This window comes from Stenella coeruleoalba (genome assembly GCF_951394435.1).
Source record: "Stenella coeruleoalba genome assembly, chromosome: X".
NCBI classification, from domain to species: Eukaryota; Metazoa; Chordata; class Mammalia; order Artiodactyla; family Delphinidae; genus Stenella; species Stenella coeruleoalba.
In genome coordinates this window covers 12934189-12949394 of record NC_137152.1, presented here as the reverse complement: position 1 = coordinate 12949394, position 15206 = coordinate 12934189, and the positions used below count along the sequence as shown (strand labels likewise).

The 15206-nt window shown below is 42.9% G+C and overlaps 1 protein-coding gene across 1 annotated transcript in view; it reads right to left on the bottom strand.

Annotated features, from left to right (window-relative positions):
• TXLNG (taxilin gamma) overlaps positions 1-15206 on the bottom strand; it is a 52555-nt gene that overhangs the window by 14276 nt on the left and 23073 nt on the right. Inside the window, exons 2-5 of the mRNA XM_079909800.1 lie at positions 11152-11455; positions 8517-8608; positions 2457-2627; positions 633-827 (exon numbers count right to left, since the gene is read on the bottom strand). Of these exons, the coding sequence (XP_079765926.1) occupies positions 633-827; positions 2457-2627; positions 8517-8608; positions 11152-11455 (762 nt within the window). The remainder of the gene's footprint in view (positions 1-632; positions 828-2456; positions 2628-8516; positions 8609-11151; positions 11456-15206) is intronic.

The window sequence follows — 15206 nt, the reverse complement described above, 5'->3', positions numbered from 1 at the left end:
CTGACCTCTAAAAGGGAGGAACTTTAAAAAAGCACATGATCGCCTACTTGCATTTAATCTAGACACCACGCCCAGACTTCCCAACTGGCTTGTAGAACTAAGTCTTAGTTGGAGGCCAGTGACCAAGATGAGGTGCCACAGACCCTTCCAGTAAACTTTTTACTTCAATTGGGTGTATAAGGGTTTAGAAATAGGTTCGTTTTTTCTCCCAAATACTATAAAACCTCCACTAAAAAAAAATATCTGAAACACAGGCATAATGGAATGATAGTGTAGACCATACAGATTATCATAGACGTCTAAAATACAGTGTAGTTTGGGGCCAGGTATTTACTCACTTTTAGTCTAGACAAGGGGAAAATCTATGCTAAAATTACAATCTTCCAGAATCACATGGAAGATGAGTAGTGCTTAACACTGTCTCCAAGAAATCGCCTCACGCACCCAAATCCACTGACTTCCAGGCCATCGAGTATGGTCCCCACGAGTCCTGCGAGGGAAGACCAGACTTCCACCATGCAGACACAAGGGTTCTAAAACACCCTGGAGGAAGAAGGTTCTAAAACACCCTGAAGGAAGAGCTTTAGTGAATGCTTTTGGTTCGTCGTGAGGGGACACACCAGCTGCCCTACCTCCTCCCTCAGTGCGTACTGCTCGATGAGCTTCTTCAGCTTTTCGCCCAGCTCGACGTTCTCCTGGCGGAGCTTGGCGTTGTGTATGTCGTGTTGCTCCAGCTGTGCCTGGATTTCATTCAAAGTGATTTGGAAGTGTGCAGTGGCCTCTTTCCGTCTTTCTTCCTCCTCTCGTGCCTGCTGCATATTTTCTTCCTTATTATCCAAAACAATTTCTGTTAATCGTACAGACCTATAAGATGGCACAGACGCCCACAAAAGACACTACTGCCATGTGGGTTCACTGCTTGCTGCCCTGAAGTGGTGCTTCTGAACTAGAATTCCTTCCCTTTATTTAGGACCGGAAGGCTCTCGTTTGAAAGCAAGCAGCTTCTCCTAGGTAGATAATCAGAGAGGCGCCGCCCGCCCTGCTCTACAGTAAGCGCTCTGTGATCACACTGAGAGATGAGGAAGGAGTCTTGCCAGGCAGCTAGCCCCCTCCACGCGGGTTTCCCAAATACCCTCCCCCCTGGCTAGTCCTGCAGGGCAGCATCTGAAATCAGCCGGAAGAGGGCGATCCCTTGCTGCCCTTCACTTTCTGAGTCGCACCTTCTACTCCCTAGATGGCAAGGGACAAAAGGAATCTGCATCTTAAAAGCTTAGTCCCAACTCTTGCTCAGATCCAAGTGCTAAGAGACCTTTAGGTGTCTAGTGTCTAAAGCATTACCAGTCCAATCAAAGTGTGGACTTGCTATGGGGAAAAAATACCACTCAGTTTCGTGAACACCGAAATCCAAGGATTCAAAAGCAAAGAAAACCTAACGGCTCCCACATCAGGTCAAGATCCATTTCCTGAGGGCTCCTATGTTCTAGGGCCTTGGGTGCCTGCCATGGTGGGGGAGTCTCACGAGCAATGCGGCTCAGTCAAAATCACACCACAACTGCACATGAGGACAGGCCCACCCCTGTGTCTCTGCCTTCTTCCCTTCTTCCTCTGTTGGTACCAACTAACTTTTGGATACCCGCTGCTTTGTCTTTTAATCAGCCGAGGAATAAGCGCTCTTCTAAAAGTACTTGGCAATGGGGAACTGGGATGGACAAGCGTGGCCGGTGATATAACCAACGAACAGCCCTTGAGGAGCTCAGTGGGGCCTTTCCCTTCCCTCAAGTCTGCTCCTACTCGGCTTCTCATTTCATGTCCACTTTTCACACGTGCTAATGAACGACCTCAGTGCTCAGCAGGAAACTGCAAATTTGAGCTTCCTAAGCCATGGCTCCTAGTGGGAAAGCTGTGGTCTAAACATCAATCTCATCTAGATTCCCCACGAGCAAGTATGAGCAAGTATGAGGTGCGTTAAGAAGCACAAGGCCAAGCAAAACAGAACGGTGGCATCCCTGTCTCCAAGGAGAGACACGGATTTAGTTCAAATAGGTACACAGCGACTATAAATCAAGCTAAGCCAGGCCCTCCTGAAAAACAGAAAACGGAACCAGACTTCCCTGGTGCTGCAGTGATTAAGAATCCACCTGCCAATGCAGGGGAGAGTGTTTGAGCCCTGGTCCGGGAAGATCCCACATGCCGCGGAGCAATTAAGCCCGTGCGCCACAACTACTGAGCCTGAGCTCTAGAGTCCTTGAGCCACAACCACTGAGGCCATAAGCCACAACTACTGAAGCCCGCACGCCTAGAGCCCGTGCTCCACAACGAGAAGCCCATGCACTGCAACAAAGAGTAGCCCCTGCTCGCCGCAACTAGAGAAAGCCCGCGCACAGCAATGAAGATCCAGCACAGCTAAAAATAAATTTTAAAAAATTAAAAAAGAAAAACAAAAGGAACCAACTCACCTTTAACGTCTTATTGTGACGCTGAAGTTCCCTGCAAAGAGACTCGAGTTTGCTTCTTGCCAAGATAGCCTTGCTGTGTTCACTCTGCAAATGAACTTTCTCTTTCACGATCTGGGCTTGCTTCTTCTGCAGAATCTTCATTTGCTTCTGAACGTTCCTGCTCTCCTCCAGCTAAAAGTAATAAGCACTTTACATTTAGGAAATACAGCGAAAACCTTTGAGTTATGGCTGGAAGAATTACAATAAGAACTAAGGAATACATTTCCAAAAACCCACAGTATTGTAGTGTAATATTTTATTTTAACTGTTTCATGCCATGCTGCCCTGCCAACCTTCTCTTTTCCCATTATGATAGGAAAGTAAGCAAATGATTTAGGGTAGGAAAAAAACAATCTTAATCTCTTTATTTATTTATTAAAAACAAAAAAAATGACGTTTTGGACTTTTTAGGAATCGACACCAGAAAGTTTTACTTTCTTGAAAAACACACTCAAGCTACTTTATTGAAACAATCCTCCAAATCAGAACTCAATAAGCAGCACTCAGTTCTTTGCAAGTGAGGGGGGCGCACTGCAACTGTAGGTCTGGAGCAAATGCGTCTGTTTCAAGGTTACACCAACACTAACAGATAAGATGGCAGCCTTACTGACCTGTTAACTGGAGAAGAAAAGGATGCTGAGTCACTATTTCAAGAGCAAGAGCGACACCTTGTGGCCTCTCAAAACATACCACACATCCTTACAGGCGAGATGCTTATAGCTATTAAAAACACCTTTACGGAAATCCCTCCCCCCCCCCCAGAAAATAATTCTGTTTTTGTAAAATACTCTCGTAAAATAACCTTACTCAGGACCGTGGGCTGCAGGATCTGCACACCCTATCAGTAACTCCACCGAGGGCTGGAACTCCCCCCGCCCTCCCCAGATTCAAGGTAACCACAACCCTGAATCCTGGGGTCACTACTCCTTTGCTCTCCTCTGTATTTTATGTCATCCGTGTGTGGTCCTAAAAGAAATCGTTTTTTTGTTTTTGTATTTTTGCGGTACGCGGGCCTCTCACTGCTGTGGCCTCTCCCGCTGCGGAGCACAGGCTCTGGACATGCAGGCTCAGCGGCCATGGCTCACGGGCCCAGCTGCTCCGCGGCGTGTGGGATCTTCCCGGACCGGGACACGAACCGTGTCCCCTGCATCGGCAGGCGGACTCTCAACCACTGCACCACCACGGAAGCCCAAGAAATCGTTTTGATTTTAGTTGTTCTGACTTTATTGTGGCTACTGCAACTGAGAAACCAAAATTTAAATTTTCTTTAATTTAAATGAACTCAAGGGACTTCCCTGGTGGTCCAGTGGTAAGGAATCCGCCTTACAGTGCAGGGGACTCGGGTTCGATACCTGGCCAGGGAACTAAGATCCCACATGCCACGGGGCAACTAAGCCCGCACGACACAACTACTGAGCTCGCATGCCTCAGCTAGAGCCCACATACTGCAAACTGCAGAGCCCACGCGCCACAACTACAGAGCCCTCGTGCCCTGGAACCTGCGCACCACAACTAAAGAAGAGAAAACCCGTACGCCACAACTAGAGAGAAGCCTGCACACTACAACGAAGAGCCCAGGTGCCGCAACAAAAGAGCCCGCATGCCGCAACAAAGATCCCACATGCTAAGACCCAACGCAGCCATAAATAAATAAGTAAATAAATCTTTAAAAATTAAAATAAATGAATTCAAGATTAAATGGCCACAAATGACTAGTGGCTACCATTCTGGACAGCACAGCTGAAGATTACACTGCTAGGATTCATTCAGATTGTTTGCATGTAGCTACAGAACAGGGACCAGCAAACTTACTCTGTAAATGGCCAGAAAGGAAATATTTTAGGCTTTGCAGGCCATAACATGTCGGTTGTGTCGTCACTGTCTTTTAAACAACACTTTTAAACAACAGTTAAGTAAAACCATTCTTAGCTTGTGGTCAGTACAAAAACAGGCCTTGCTGGCTTTGGCCCTCAGGTTGTATGCTATTTCACTTTTTAAAAACTATGCAAGGGGCTTCCCTGGTGGCACAGTAGTTGAGAGTCCACCTGTTGATGCAGGGGACACGGGTTCGTGCCCCGGTCCGGGAAGATCCCACATGCCGCGGAGCGGCTGGGCCCGTGAGCCATGGCCGCTGATCCTGCGCGTCCGGAGCCTGTGCTCCGCAACGAGAGAGGCCACAACGGTGAGAGGCCCGCGTACTGCAAAAAAAAAAAAAAAAACTACGCAGGGCACTTCCCTGGTGGCGCAGTGGTTGAGAGTCCGCCTGCTGATGCAGGGGACATGGGCTCGTGCCCCGGTCCGGGAAGATCCCACGTGCCGCGGAGCAGCTGGGCCCGTGTGCCATGGCCGCTGGGCCTGCACGTCCGGAGCCTGTGCTCCGCAACGGGAGAGGCCACAACAGTGAGAAGCCCGCGTACCGCAAAAAAAATTAAAAAATAAATAAATAAATAAATAAATAAAAACTATGCAGGGACTTCCCTGGTGGTCCAGTGGTTAAGAATCTGCCTTCCAATGCAGGCAACGTGGGTTCGATCCCTAGCCGGGGAACTAAGATCCCACATGCCGCGGGGCAACTCAGCCTGCACACCACAACTAAAATGAGCCCATGTGCCGCAACTAGAGAGCCCACGTGCTACAAGGAAAGATCCCACAGGCCACAACTAAGACTTGATGCAGCCAATAAATAAATAAATATTTTATAAAATAAAATAAAAATACGCAGCACACAACACACTTTGTTGACCCAGTCTCTTGTCAATAGGCAATTGAGTTGTTTCCAGGTACTCAGAACAATTCGCATATTCTCACACATGGGCTTCCTGGTATACACCATGCAAGAATTTATCCTGAGTGCAAACCTAGAACTAGGGTTGTGGGGAAGTGATTTCTAAATGTTCTGTTGCGGGCTTCCCTGGTGGCGCAGTGGTTGAGAGTCCGCCTGCCGGTGCAGGGGACACGGGTTCGTGCCCCGGTCCGGGAGGTTCCCGCATGCCGTGGAGTGGCTGGGCCCGTGAGCCATGGCCACTGGGCCTGCGCGTCCGGAGCCTGTGCTCCGCAACGGGAGAGGCCACAACAGTGAGAGGCCCGCGTACCGCAATCAATCAATCAATCAATAAATGTTCTGTTGCACATGACAATGGAACACTGTTTTCCAGAGTGGCCGGCACATTTACTCTCACACCAGCAGTTTATAAGCAATCATGTAGATGCACTTCTCCAAAAACTTCATACGATAACAATTCTTCCTTTATGCCACTTACACTGGACATAAAATAGCATGTTGCTATGGTCTTGATTTGCATTTCCCTGTATTCATAAGATCGAACATCCCTTGTATGTTTACCTTTATGTTAAGATATCTTCGAATCTTGATGTTTCTCCACTTCTATGAAATGCCTCCTACACATCTCTTGCCCAGCTTTCCATTGGGCTAATTGTCCTTTTTGTATTCGTTTGTAGGTGTTCCTTGGATATTCCTCACATTGAATCTTCTACTGGTTATTATTTGTTGGAAATATGTTCTCCCCAGTTTGTAATGTGTCTTCTCACTTTCTTTGAAAATGTCGTTTGATGAATAGAAAGTCTTAATTTCAATACAGCCAATTTCTGAAATCTTTTCTCTGGCAGTGCTTTTTGTGTCATAAGAAATCCTTCTTTTAATTCAAGTTTGGAAAAATATTCACCTATTAATATATTTAAATAAAGCTAAATGATACCTAAAATTTTCATTTAAGTCCTTAATCACTGTATATGGTGTTCAAGGATCTAAATTCATTTTTTCCCCCATAAGGATATCCACTTTTTAAGCTCCGTTAATTTCTTAAGGATTGTATAATTCTCCCCTGAATGCAACTATAGATTCCATAAAATGCTCCTCAAAATCCCCAAGGGGTGTTTCCTTCCCATGGAACTAATAAGTTGAATCTAAAATTTTATAGAGGAAAGAGTCAAGAACAGCCAAGATACTTCTGATGAAGAGAAGATACACCTACCCAACCAGAAAATCAAGATTTATTATTACACTATAATAATCTACACAAACTAAGGAATGGGAAAGAACAGCACCACTACGTACTTAAGGACCATGTTACAGGCCTAATGGGATCCACACTTAGCAAGTGAAATGTGACAATTTCATAAACCCATGTTATCTGGTGAACGTGGCAGCCACAAGATCTCCCCAGAGGACAATCCCCATCACAGCGCAGGCACCCCTCCAGCTGCTCTACAGGACTTTCCTACCTGTCTGAGCCACAAGCACCAGTGATGTCAGACGATGCTGTCACCAAAAGGACAGAGGACAGTGATGGCAAAAGGGAAGTTTACGGAATAATCCTCGGGAAAAGCCTACTGCCTTGATAGTCTCACTGCTATATAACCTATATGCTCTACCTTTTAAAAGAAATGAGTGTTGTTTCAAGAAACAAAGCTTTAGAACATTTTCTGAAAACAGTACACGTTTCGTCCTTCATATGCTCAGCACAAATCTAAATCAAAGAGAGGTTGCTCACTAAGCAAGTCTTCAACGTGTCACATCCTAAAATGAATGTAGCGATGATTACTGGTGCTTTAAAAGAATCAACCATACCCTCCCCCCCCACACACACAAAACAAAGGCCACAAACAAAACGCCCTAGACCCTTGCTGCTTAAAAAGTGTGATGCAAGGGGTAAGAGTATCATCATCAACCTCACCTGGCAACTTGTTAAAATGCAGACTCTCAGGCCCCAGACACAGTGAATCACAACGTGCCTTTGAACAACAGAAGTCCCAGCATCTGTGTGAGTCTAAGAAGGACTGCTCTAGGCCACTATCTGCCCTTTCTTCTCCTAATCCACGTGTGACTGTCTGCTGTTGTCCCAACAACACTGGGTCAAGTAGCTAACCTGCTACACTACTTTTTTCTCTCTTACTCTTTTCTCCATTTTTTTTCTTTTCCCTTTTTTGTTTTTGTCTTCTTTTTCTACCACTTCTCACGTGATTCTCTTCATGTGGATGGAACCAAGAGGGACTGTCTTCCACAGCCAATGGAAGTGTTCCTTTCCTGAAGCCAACAATCTGACCTTGTGTTTTCTGCCATCTTTGTATCTGTGACTGTTCTAGGCTATTTTCATTGATGTCACCCATGGGTGTCCTGCTGCTCTGAACAGAAGGTGCCAGACTGCTGAATGCCAGCTAAGTGGGGGTATTCACGGACCCCTTTGTAAACTGAAGGAAAATATAACTGTAATTGAGTAATAATTCATTTCCAAAGCTGGTCACTGACAAAAAGTAGCATTTACGACACGGAATAACTGCTTTAACAACAGACGAAAACGCATAAACATTGTCCATGATAACTCACCTAAGTATTTCACAAAAGACATTAACTTAGCATATTAGAACCATTCGTTCTAAAAGCTTCCCACAACCCTTATTTCAAACGGTTCAATGGCTTCCCCATTCTTCAACTTAAAGAGGACAGCAGTGTTTCCATATTGAGACTGCTTTCATAATTTGACAAAGAGAATTAATGCTACTTGAAATAACTCAGGCACAGAACAAATGAGGTTAATTTCTTTGGAAGATGGAAAGAGTAATGCCTGGCACATATTAGATACTAAATAAATACTTCCTGAGACACAGTATTGTTTTAGTAGACTATTTCACCTAACTCACAATTTCAGTCACAATGGTTAGAGCTTTTATCTCTAGAATTCCCTTGGGAAAAGTTAACTACAGGAACCACTACACTCCAACTGACTGGCATTTAAAGCAACACAACACAAGACTGAGTTTTAGAAAACCTATGCTGTATCTTCAGCATTATAATGCTCTATATATGTAACACCTTACAAAATGAAGTCATACAAGCAACAAAAAGCCCCAAGAAATCAGATTCTCCTCTTCAATTCTGGAGTAAAGTATAATTTTACATGTAAAGCCACATCAAAAGCTACATCATATTTTAAAAAGCTTATCAAGCACATACACATTTTGCTATACTTTATATGGACCTCACTCCCTTGATTTAATACTCACAAGATCGGCATATTTCTTACAGAGAGCTGCCAGCTTTTCTTCTGGAGTTGAAAGGGTGTTTAGGGCTTGCATCAATAATAAGACTTCTTTTCCTGATGATTAACAAGATAAGAAATAAGTCCCAGAAGAAGAATGAGATCAACCTGTAAATTCTAAATAACACTTCCTATGTTCTGACATCCAGAGTAAAATAATTTATGCCTATAACTAGAAATAAGAGATTTACTAGCTAAATTAAGAAAGCTATTTTTAAAATCTGGGTCAGCAGGCACCCCTTCCTCCCCATCTCCACCCCAAATTTCTTCACTCACTAACACTGCGAGCTATTTGTGAAAAGAACTCTTGCTGAAGGCTTAAAAATTCCCTTGCTTAACCACTGATATTCAGGTTAAGACAAAGGGCAAGTTACAAAGGGCAGAATATTTTTATATGCTTCCTCCTAACCAAGTACGAATATAGAAGGAAGTTCAAAGGCAATTTCGGGCGGTACTCTCCGCCTATCTAAGACGCTCATTATCACTGGTGACACAGATCTTTGCCTTTGAGCAATTTAAATAACTTCTGACGACTTAGTAAGCAGATTCTGTGTGTTAACCAAATTTAGTGTAAAAAAAAGAAGAAGAAGGATGTCAAGATGGCACTTCCCTTGGGAAAAAGAGCTGAACAGTATTTTAAGGACTCTGGCAGTGAGAAGCAGGTGACTGAGACAGGATGGAACAAATGGTGTTTTAAAATAAGTGATAAGTTTTATTTCTTCAGCTGGGTGGTAGGTACCATTTTTATTTTTTTAAACGTTCACTCTTCATGAAGAGTATTTCATTAAAAATACATATGTGATGGCAATTCCCTGGTGGTCCAGTGGTTAAGACTCCGTGCTTCCACTGCAGGGGGCACGGGTTCAATCCCTGGTTGGGGAACTAAGATCCCGCACGCTGTGCAGCATGGCGAGAAAGAAAAATAAAAGTGAGAATGACTCTGACTTTGGTGTATGGTGTTCAGATTGCTATGAGGAAAACAAGTAGGCTAACTTCAAAACAGAATCCTTTTCCAACCACAGAAAATTTTAGCAACAAATCCTCTCTCGTTTGGCCCAAGGCCAATAAGAATTTTAAGAGAGATGACAAAATATGATTATTGAATATGATTAGAAATAACAGTAAGGTAACTTGCAATTTTTATGAAGATTTTTAAACTCACACTCCACCTGGTTTTTTCTGAGATACAACTCACATACCATAAAATTCACCCTTTTAAAGTGTACAGTTAAGTATAATCACTAAGTCGTACAACTATCACCACTGTCTAATTTCAGAAACCCCATGCCCATGAGCAGTCACTCCCGAGGCTCCCTCCTCCAGGTCCCTGGCAGCCACTACTCTACTTCCTGTTTCCATGGATTTGCCAATTCTAGACATTTCATATTAAGTGGAATCATATAATTTGCGGTCTTTTGTGTCTGGTTTCTTTCACTTAGCATAATAGTTTAAAGCTTCACCCACAATGTATGAAGACTTCATTCCTTTCTACCACTGAATAATATTCCATGTACAGACAGACCACATTTTGTTTATCCACTCATCAGCTGATGGGTAACTGTGTTGTTTGGACTTTACAGCTATCATGAATAATGCCGCCTTGAGCACTCCTGGACACGTTTTTGTGTGGACACGTTTTCAACCCTCTTGGGAATATAACTAGATGTAGAACTGCAGGGTCGCATGGTAACATTATGTGTAACTTTTTAAGACTCCTTCTGCTTTTACACATTTAACTGGGGCTGCTAATATTGAAGAAATTTGTCTTGTTCGTAAGGAATTAAAAATTTATAGAAATATGAAAAATAATTTTAAGTTTGCCAAGTTAACAGAAAATGGGTATAATACGAAGGATCACTCCAACTCGGCATATAGAAAACCAAACAAATTTAAACACTGTTAATCTCAGGTAGAATAAGTATAAAAAACGTAGGGGCAACCAGTAAGCTTAAAATAAAAGGAGAATTCAGATTTCCTAATGAGATTTACTGTACCGCATTCTTCATCCTGAATCTCAAACACAGCAGAAGAAAACATACCCTTGAAAACCAGTGTTAACCCACTTCTTGAACTTCACCCAACGTTATATCGTCTCTAAAGTTTTGTGACTAGGTTTAAAATAAAATGATCAAATAAATACACAGTTTTCACAGTAAATTTTGGTCAGACTACATTAAAGATGCAAAGAAGGCAAATCAAATACTACTTCCGTCTGGGACTTCCCTGGTGATCCAGTAGTTAGGACTCCACGCTTTCACTGCCAAGGGCGCGGGTTCAACCCCTGGTCAGGGAACTAAGATCCTGCAAGCCTCATGGTGAAGCTGGGGGTGGGGACTACTCCTGTCAAATTGGCCCCAGATTTTTTTCACGAAAGCCCATTCTTGACTACTGAGAGAGAAGTAACCTCCTCCTCTGCTGTCTCGGGCCCCCCGGCACGTCACTGCAGCAGACAGGCTGCCTGCCCCACTGAAAACAACAGATGTGTCAGCTGAGCAACATTGCCCCCGACGCTGGCCATGTTCATCATCACCTGTGCTGCGGACAATACAACTCAAAGGAGCAACGTGTGAAACATGCAACCCCCAAGCTGAGGTTGTTACCTAAGGTTTTGTCTTTGTTCCTGTCGCACTCTGAATCTTGCTGACCATCAGGAGGATCTGTTCGAGCCTCTCGCCCAGGAATTTCCTCCCTTGACTCTCGTGTGCAGTACTCTGGGCTCACCAAACTCCTGCCCTTCGTGATAAAGTCACTGTGTGCATCCTCTTCCAAGGAATGCTTGTTACTTGTGCCACCACAGTGTGAGCCTTGATGCTGAAGAATATCATTGGACTGAGAGTTATGCAACATATCCGTTTTCACCCCTAGCCCGCACATTCCAGCTTCTTCCATTGTGCCAATCACAAACTAGAGGGAAGGGGAGAGGAGAAAAAAAGATGGGAAGGGGGGTTAAATTAAATGTAATCAGTGTTTACAATCCATCACACACCACAGGTTGACAGCTTTTTCCTTTCTTAGTCGTTTGTAAAACCGATGTAAACATGGTAATTTCTAAGTTTCGCTGAAAGGTGACCTCACTGTAAATAAGAAAATTAAAGTTAAGATGGCCAAAAAACACACGGAAAGATGCTTAATATCACTAATTATCAGAGAAATGCAAATCAAAACTACAATGAGGTATTACCTCACACCAGTCAGAATGGCCATCATCAAAAAATCTACAAACAATAAATGCTGGAGAGGGTGTGGAGAAAAGGGAACCCTCTTGCACTGTTGGTGGGAATGTAAATTGATACAGCCAATATGGAGAACAGTACGGAGGTCCCTTAAAAAACCAAAAATAGAATTAGCATATGATCCAGCAATCCCACTACTGGGCATATACCCTGAGAAAACCATAATTCAAAAAGATACATGCACTGCAGCACTACTGACAATAGCCAGGACATGAAAGCAACCTAAATGTCCATCAACAGAGGAATGGATAAAAGCAGATATGCTACATATATACAATGGAATACTACTCAGCCATAAAAAAGCATGAAATGCCATTTGCAGCAACATAGATGGACCAAGAGATTATCATACTGAGTAAAGTAAGTCAGAAAGAGAAAGACAAATATCATATGATATCGTTTATATGTAGAATCTAAAAAAATGGTACAGGGCTTCCCTGGTGGCGCAGTGGTTGAGAGTCCGCCTGCCGATGCAGGGGACACGGGTTCGTGCCCCGGTTTGGGAGGATCCCACATGCCGCGGAGCGGCTGGGCCCGCGAGCCATGGCCGCTGAGCCTGCGCGTCCGGAGCCTGTGCTCTGCAACGGGAGAGGCCACAACAGTGAGAGGCCCGCATACCACAAAAAAATAAATAAATAAATAAATTTTTTAAATGGTATAAATGAACTTATTTACAAAACAGAAATAGACTCACAGATGTAGAAAACTTACAGTTACCATGGGGGAAAGGGGGGGAAGGATAAACTGGGAGGTTGGGATTGACAGATACACACTACTATATATCAAAATAGATAACTAATAAGGACCTACTGTATAGCACAGGGAACTCTACTCAATACTCTGTAATGGCCTATATGGGAAAAGAACCTAAAAAACAGTGGATATATGTGTATGTGTAACTGATTCACTTTGCTGTACACCTGAAACTAACACAACATTGTAAATCAACTATACTCCAATAAAAATAAAAATTAAAAAAAGAAAGAAAATTAAAGTTAAAACAAATCACAGAACTCAGTGGTACCAAAGGAAGCAAGAAATGCCATTTAGTTGTACATCTAAACTTGTTTCAAAAAAAAAAGTATCAAGTTGTGTTAGTGCCCTAGCCAATAAAAAATAAACGTATTTCCTTATAAAAATTCACCACTTAAAATAATTAGCATCTTAAAAGACATGAAATTATCCCAAGTTAACGAATGTTAATTATTCTGGTCTTAGCCTCTAGGACACAGTACAGCAGAGATGGCTCACTGGCTGTCCAGCAGAAACCCAGGCTCCTCCACAATCCTGTGGAGCCGGGATTGGTGGCCAAGTGCTCAGACCGGCCGACACTTCCCAGCCCCTGTCATCTGGCCGGGACTCCCATGCAAAGTTGCCACCAATAAAATGTGAGCCCAAGGAATGACTTTTCCTTCTGCAACAAAACTTTTTTTAGAAGCACACATTCTTTCTCCTCCATCTCTTTCCCATTCTGGCTGGACGCAGAGGTCTCCAAGACCCCAAGAGATGGCAGAGCCACAGGATGAAAGCAGCCTGCACCCCTAAAGCTCACATACCTATACAAGGAAAGCCATCTGTCTTACTAAGAACACCCACACTGGGCTATCAGATGAGAACGAGAATACCTTTCTCTCTTATAAAGCCACAGACATTGTGAGAATTAGGTTTTAACAGCTACCCCTGCCCTAACAAATACAGACAGCAGGCATGGGACAGACAGCTTCATTCTAGTATTTTATTCTCCATCAGTACTTTAAACTTCTCCTCTCTTCTATCATAATGTTAACCCATTTACTTATGGGGTGGTGTGTGTTTTTCCCCTGGTTGACACTACTTGGTCATATGATGGGGCACAAACTTAAATTCTGTGTATTTCCTCTCTGCGTGAAAGAGGGCCTCTTCCTTTTTTGAATAACATAACTGATGGGGAGGTGGCTAATACCTTTCTCTTATTACAAGTGGACAAAAGCTACTCTACAAAGTTAATAGGAAAAGAGAGATTTATTTTTTCAACTTACAATAGTATCCAGCTGAAGAAATGACGATAATTTAAAGTATCAAAGTAGCAGAGGATGGAGAGGTTAAGGGAACTAAATCCGCATCTTTTATAGTCCAACGTTGATAAATCAAGTACTGTGCTTTTGCAAGAACAAACTGGTGCAGCCACTTTTAAAACCTTTTGCAATATGGCTACCTTCCAATCCAGTTAATTCTACCCCTAGGATTTTACCCTAGTATGTACAGATGTGCAGCCAAAGGCCAAGAATGTTTAAAACCACACTATTTGTAATTGCCCCCGAATGAAATCAACCCAAATTTCTATCAACAGAAGAATGGATGCATTGTGGTGTGTTCATACCATCCAGCAGTGAGAACGAAGTACTGCTACATGCAGCAACAGGGATGAGTCTCATAGAATTTTGTGAGGAAGGTGCCAGAAGAAAACATACTACAGGAAACCATTTACATATAAAGTTCAGAAACAAGCAAAACTAATCAATGGTGCCAGAAATCAAGATTGTGTTCACCGCTGGGGGTGGGGCCTTCTGGGGTGCTCGGTAATATAGTCTGTTTCTTGATCTAGGTGGGGTAACGTAGATGTTCACTTTGTGAAAATTCATTAAGCCTAAACCTTTATGATTTGGATACTTTTCTGAATGTATGTTTTACTTCAGTAAGGTTTATTTTAAAAGTTGCAATTTATATATTATTCCAGCATTATGAAGAACCAAAACAGAAATATTTTCCTCTGGGGAGAGAGATTAGAGATGCATTCTTTTCTGATACTACTTTTTAAAAAATGTGCCTGTTACACTTTTTCTTAAAAAAATTAATGCATTAAGGAGAAATGCGTTTTTTAGAGTTATGGTTTGATGCTACACTCAAATTCTTTCCAAAAAATTCTCTTCCATACGTAATGCAGTCCATAAAGCAGTATTTCTCAAATGTAATCCAGAGATATTAGGTCTACAAAAAATTACCAAGGATTTAGGAAATGTCTTTTGTTAAATTTCATTACTGCAGAAACTTCTTAAAGTCCTTGATAGGCCCAAATAACATACAGAAGTATTAATATCAAGCCAAATGCAAAGTGATCTTTTTTTTTTTTTTGGCTGTGCCATGCGGCTTACAGAATCTTAGTTCCCTGACCAGGGACTGAACCTGGGCCCTCGGCAGTGAAAGTGCAGAGTCCTAACCACTGGACCACGAGGGAATTCCTGCCAAGTGATCATTTTAATGCTACATTATACACAGAACTACTAGTCCCACCTCTATTTTATACCAAATATTAAACTGTCATATACTCGTTGGGCAGATGGATAATGTTAACAGAGATCCTTTATGCAAAAGCAATACTGAGAAGAAGAAAAAAGAAAAACCAACCTAGGGCTTCCCTGGTGGCGCAGTGGTTGAGAGTCCGC